Source organism: Diuraphis noxia, unplaced genomic scaffold (assembly GCF_037042655.1).
Source record: "Diuraphis noxia isolate RWA-SAM2 unplaced genomic scaffold, SU_Dnox_SAM2 contig0001, whole genome shotgun sequence".
Taxonomy (NCBI): domain Eukaryota; kingdom Metazoa; phylum Arthropoda; class Insecta; order Hemiptera; family Aphididae; genus Diuraphis; species Diuraphis noxia.
This window is the reverse complement of record NW_028301711.1, coordinates 14,770,145-14,776,849: the sequence shown is the minus strand read 5'-3', so window position 1 is coordinate 14,776,849 and position 6,705 is coordinate 14,770,145. Positions and strand designations below refer to the sequence as shown.

Here is a 6,705-nt window from a genome sequence, read left to right as displayed (position 1 = left end):
AACTATTGAGAATGTCAAATTAATATTCATATAATGTCACTAATAATAATTAATAACCCTCGGGATTAAGGATAGAACATAGAACATAGTCTGCAATGAATGAGTAAATTACAAAGTTCTTTATTGATAACATAAACAAATATATTTTTATAAATGATATACATTTTAAACTATTTTTATTGATTTTACAATGATTTTTTTTTATTGTAAGTGTGTGGGAATGTCGTATACTGGTATATGACTGAGAGATGAATGGAGCACTGTGAAAGATGACGGCCCATAAAAATAACAAAACACCAAATATTAATTTTTTTGAATTCATTGTATTTTTTATATCTTAACTAATAAATTTAAAATTATAACTCTATCATAAATTATATGGATTAAAAAAAAAATATTGTCAGTCTCTTAGTGCGATGGACTGTGCGATATTTTTAGTAAATCCGTCTTTAGCCAACAAAAACAAACTGGATGGTTTACCCACGCGAGAACATGCCACGTATAATTGTCCGTGTGAAAAACACGGTGTGCTCAGATCTAAGCCACAAACAGTCATCTTTTGACCTTGAAACTTATTGATTGTCATTGCGAATGCCAATCTGATTGGAAATTGAACCCGTTTGAATTCAATTGGGACATCTGTAGTGATAATAGGGATTCGTGGTAGTAAACATCTTCTCCGCAAAACTTGCCATTCAAAATGCTTCATCAATTTTTTAATAACTAATCGCGTGCCATTGCACAGCCTTGGTGGGTTCAAATAACGTAGCAAAATAATAGGAGATCCAACCTTCAGTTGTAAATGGTGTGGTAGCATGCCTGGCAAATCCAATGAGTTCAAAAACTCTGCCGGATAATTTACAATTTCATTGGTATCGCAAACTGTATCGATAGATTTGTATAACACCAAGTTCCATGGCAACAACTGTTGTATCTTGAAATTCAAATCATTGACGTCCACTTGCGACACCGTAGAATGACGTTGTTCTGACCGCGTCTTATCATTATGACATCATACGATACGCATAATAAGCTTTCGAGCTAACGTTCTTCAACAACGGCGGCTGATCGGTCAGTGTGGCCATTGATTAAATATATGAAACAACGATTAAATATAAAAATAAAAATATGTTTGGTAACCAACGGCAACTCTATAAAAAAAAAATTGTCATAGGTTAAAAAAATCTCTGTATGAGCCACCCTTTAAAATAAAAATGGGGGTGTGAAAAATAATTTACACCACTCTCTGAGACCTACTTAATATACACAACAAATTTTATGAAAATCGGTCCAGCCGTTTCGGAGGAGTTTGGTAACAAACATTGTGACACGAGATTTTTATATATTAGAATATTGATATTATTATTTTATTAAGTACCTACTATTATTCATACATTTTACTTAAACTACTAGCTACTTATTACAACATGTTGTAGAAAATTGGCATTTTGAAGTGCATAAAACATTATTTTTAAGGCAAATTCACATTTTATTTTGACGCTTGGTCTTACAAACACATTTTAAAAATCCTTAGCCAGTTCCGGTCGACTGTTCGTAAAGCTACTTCTGCGTCTGTTGGAACTTCGTCAATTTGTAGTAGCTTTTCTGACATACTGTGAACTGACTTCTGGCGTATAACTGCTTCAGAACTCCATATCGAGTTTCAAATCAATAAAAACCATCACTTGTCACCTAAACTAAATAAAATTTCTTACTTATTAAGATTTAACACATCATTTTTAAACTTATTTATTACCTCTAAAACACCACGATGAGACACGAAAATGACGATAATGTAATAAAATTATACGCACTTCAATATAGTTCCTCAGAATTATTATTATTGTGGGATAATCTTTAATGTTTAATCTTTATTGCGTCAAATCGTGCACACACGGACAACGGACAACATACATATTTTTTTCTTTTTGAACTATCACCACTTTTACCCTGATTCATAAATTTCGAATAATGGTCTCTAATATGTCTCCATTTGGCTTTCAGTTCAGTCACTATAATTATATTAATTTATAATATTATAAATAATTAATCAAATTAGTATAAAAATAGATTTTACGTGGGACCTCGTTTAAAATTTGCAATCCTTAGATAAAAATGTCGAAAATTTTTTAAATTTTTAACTACAAAATAATATTTAAATTTTAAATTTTATAATTTATTAAAAAAAACCGTGAGTATGTATTTTTAATATTTTTCGACTGCTATTGTAAAAAATATGTTGGAAGCCTTGTATTAAATTTTCAAATCTTAGATTTAAAAGGAAAAATTTTTATGAATTTCTAGCTTAAAATAATTTGCGAATTTTCGTGATTTTACGTATTTTGTCAAAATTCAAACTTTGAATGCTTATAAAAAAAATTGTGACTGGATTTATTTTATTTCTCAACTGCTATTGTAACAATATGTTAGGAGCCTTGTAAAATATTTTAAAGATTTTCTACCCAAAAATAAAATTTTGATCGATATTAATTTAATAAAAACTAATAATAGTCGAAAATGGCATTGTCTATGAATATTCGGTGAAAACTTCATATATCTATGGTAATTTGTGTTAAAGTAACATCAAAAAACCAAATTGATTTTGTTGAAAACCAACTGTGAGTAAAAATTCCTGTTTTTCCTTAATTTTTAGTTTGTTTATTCCGATTATTAAGAAAAATATTGAGATTTTTTTACTTTTGACTCCCCAATGTACACCAACTAGATTCACTTTCTGATCTAACGAGGTACTTGTTTTCGACAGATTTCGTAATATTTTGAACTATAAACGCTTATTAAAAAAAATCGTGACTTACGATTTTAAATTTTTTTTAACTACAATAAGAACAACTCATAAGGAACCATGTATTAAATTTTCAAGTTTTTTTGGTCGTCCAACATTTTTTACCGACACTTCAAAAAAAAATTCTCAAAAAAGTCGAAAATTTCAGTGGTCTATAAATAACTCAAAAAAAGTCAAAAATTTTTGAAAATTAAACTGTATATAGATAGCACTACCATAAACATTTGGTGAAAATTTCAAGTATTTACAGTGATTAGTTTTTGAATTACAACCATATAAAAAAATCGATTTGGTCGAAAACTGATTTTGAATAAAAATTCCCGTTTTTCTGTTTTTTTTTTTTTTTGTTTTTCTCGATTTTTTTGAAAAATGTTGGAAAATGTTTACTTTTGACCTCTATAATGCACCAAGGATCTTCACTTTTACATCGGAAACCACCCCCAAAGTTTGAAATCGAAGCATTATTTCGACTAGTTATGCTGTACACAGACACAAAAAAACAAAAAAAAACACGCATCATTGTAAAATCAATACATTCATCACTTCATTCAGAATCTAAAATATAAATATATATATATATATATATATATATTAAATTGAACTAAAAAATATATTCAAAATCGCACTAAAAATACAAAAATAATTTTCTCTTGCGTGGTGCATCATACAAAACATAGCCGAGCTAAGTCTCACATACACTTCTTTATTCAAACCTGTTTATAAGATAGTGACTAGGAGTATAAAGTGTAAGAGCACCACACAGTGGCGCAACAAGCGGGGGTGTTGGGTGGTACTTACACTGGGGCACCAGAGTACAATGCCATTTTGGGGGGCACCATCTGATACTTTTGTTTTTTCGATATATTATTATTATAATATATAAAACCAATACAAAAATAATATATAATATGACGAATATTATGTATAATGTATATTAGAATAACATATGACACATCAATATTTTAATAAACATTAAAATGTGGTAGGTATTACCATAGAGGCATAATAATAAAGATATATATTGATTATTTCTTGTAAAAGTTACTAAAATAGTTTATATCAATATTTCTTGAAACGGTAGACGTTATCTAGATTGGATTCGTTTACCTACCATATATTATCATAAGTACATCTAAAAATAGTACAAAAATAGAAATATTGTAGGTACTCTAAAAAAAAAAATTAGAAAATATTGAATTTGTTTTATTGTTATGCTTATGGGAAAATATTTTAAGACCATTATATGGAGTTTCACAGTCTCTTTAACGTAAAAATACATTTTTACACAATGCTTGTCAAAATTTACTTGAGGCTAATTGTATTATTCAAAATTTAAGAAATGAGTATGATGATTTAATACTAACAAGTCATAATATGTGTGATAAGTGGGGAATTTCAAAAAATTACCATGAAGTTCGTTCTAAATTTGCCATTCGACATTTTGATGAAGTTGACGGTGATCGAAGATTAAATGTTACAACAGAGAACTTCAAGATTCGAGTTTTTTTACCAGTAATTGATACTGTGATTTTTCAACTTTCCAATAGATTTAATGCATTGAAAGAAATAACTGAAAACTTTGATTTTTTACAACCAATTACATTAGTTAATTTATCTGAAGATGACTTAATAAAAGCGTCATATGATTTTGTACAATTACATAAAAATGATATAACTTTAGATTTAACTCGGCAATTACTCTCAATGAGAGAATTAATTAATATTTCTGAAGTGAAAAATATTGAACAATTAACATTATACATTTTAAAACATCACTATAGTACATCATATTGTGATATTTTAAGCGCAACTTTAATTTACCTTACATTACCTGTAACAGTTGCATCAGCGGAAAGGTCGTTCTCTAAACAGAAGCTTATAAAAAACTACTTAAGAAATTCAATGAATCAAGACCGATTGTCAAACATTGCAATTTTAAATATTGAAAAAAATAAAACTCAAAACTTAGATATGAATAAAATAATAGATAACTTTGCCAACATAAAAGTTATAAAAGTCAAGTTTAGTTAATTTTTTTTTTTAAATTCAATTATAATGTTTTTTATGTTATTATTTATAAGCTATTTAAATATATTATAATATGTCTTTTTGTGAAATAATTTGTTAATAATTTTAATTTACAGGAATTTTAAATGCTTCTTAAATTTTTCTCCTAAACATATTAAATTATCACAGTACTTCCAGAGGATTAATTTAATTTTATCAAAATATTTGTATTTATTTAATTGTGTTCTAGGTTATTTAAGAAATATCATTTATGTTTTACATATTAATATATAAATACATATATATATTGAGATTAGTGTGGTAATATAACCACACATTAACACCACTGGTAGGGCACCGTCCAATTTTTTACACTAGGGCACCAAAAGTTGTAGTTGCGCCACTGGCACCACACACTTTTAAATTTTTCATTATTTTTAAGTGCTTACAGAAAAATAATTTTGTATTTTTAATGCAATTTTTAAAATATTTTTTAGTTCAATTTAATATATATATTTATATTTTTTAGATTCTGAACGAAGTAATGATATGTATATCAATATATATGTATATAATCGAAGTCGTTGGCGTTCTAATAGATACATTTCCGTACATGAATACAGTACATGTTTTAGAGCGCATGCAATATCAAATTACTAATAGTAGGTACCAATACAAAATGAAATTTAATCTTATTATAAGACTCCTAACTCCTAATTACCGTCGCGTCTCCATGGGTGTGTCACCAGTCAACTATATACGACCGTCTAGATGGATACTTAATATATAATTTATTTGGTCGGATAAAGTACTAAGCAGCAAAATAACAGAGATAATAGCAAACCTGAAACTCACGAATATTAATCACAAACGTTATTTTTGACAGCTTATATCACGTCGTTATTTGTACCTATTAGACTGTATTTTAGGCTATTGTCTGTTTCTAAAATAACTATTATACAGCTACTTTTGTTTTCCAAAAGATATGAAGACAACTACAGGTTGTAGTTGTCTGACAACTACAGTAATGATAATCATAATTACATTGAACACTGGTATGGGGAACACAAAAGGTTCCCCATAAGTTGATAAAATAGCAGTTGAAAAACATTAAAAATACCTAGCCAAGTATTTTTCATAACCATTTAAAATTAAAATTTCAACAAAATTTACAAATTCTTTAATTGTTAAAACTCTATGATGCGTTTAACTTGTCTAGCTAAGGATTTAAAATTTAAAACAAAGTTTCACATGACTAGATAATTTTGTGACAAAAAAAAATCTTAAAACTATGCAAAAACATTTTATATTTTGAACGAAGTGATGAATGTATTGATTTTACAATGATGTGGGTTTTTTGTTTGTTTTTGTGTCTCTGTATCATAGGCGAATCTAGGAATTCACTGCAGGGTGTGCCTTTACCTCAAAAAAGCCCTCTGTAGTTCAAAATACCTCTCAGTTATCATATGTTTAAAATATGTTTACCATTTGAAATAACATTAATAATATTATTAAGATTAATTTTTATTGCCTAGTTTAGATGCTATTTTTCATGCTGTAGAATACACATGTAATGTTTCAAAATTATTCAATTTAATAAACTGCAACTATTGCAAAGTTGCAAAGTTCAATATATGTTACTCAATTTTTTTTTTGTACATATTTACAACCATTAATTAAATTGGTAATCAATTATGTTTAAAATTCTTGGAAGTTTAATATAACATCTTATTTATATTATTATTAATAACAAAGAATTGTATGAAATATATAATATAGGTGACTGATATATAGTAATAGGTGATATGATATTATACTTAATACTTCTGTGTTAAATGTTAATACTTAAGAGGACGCCAAACCCGTATGTGTTGTCTCCGTCGTACAAGTACGTA

At 27.6% G+C, this 6,705-nt stretch overlaps 1 protein-coding gene across 1 annotated transcript; it reads right to left on the bottom strand.

Moving 5' to 3' along the window:
- Positions 1-400: 400 nt before the first annotated feature.
- On the bottom strand, positions 401-1,085 carry LOC149059898 (ATP-dependent DNA helicase PIF1-like). Its single transcript, XM_089226791.1, has 2 exons — positions 1,047-1,085; positions 401-997 (listed from the first exon to the last, which is right to left on the bottom strand). The coding sequence occupies exons 1-2, from the start codon at positions 1,083-1,085 to the stop codon at positions 401-403; spliced, it is 636 nt and encodes a 211-aa protein (XP_089082917.1).
- Between the last annotated feature and the right edge of the window lie 5,620 nt (positions 1,086-6,705).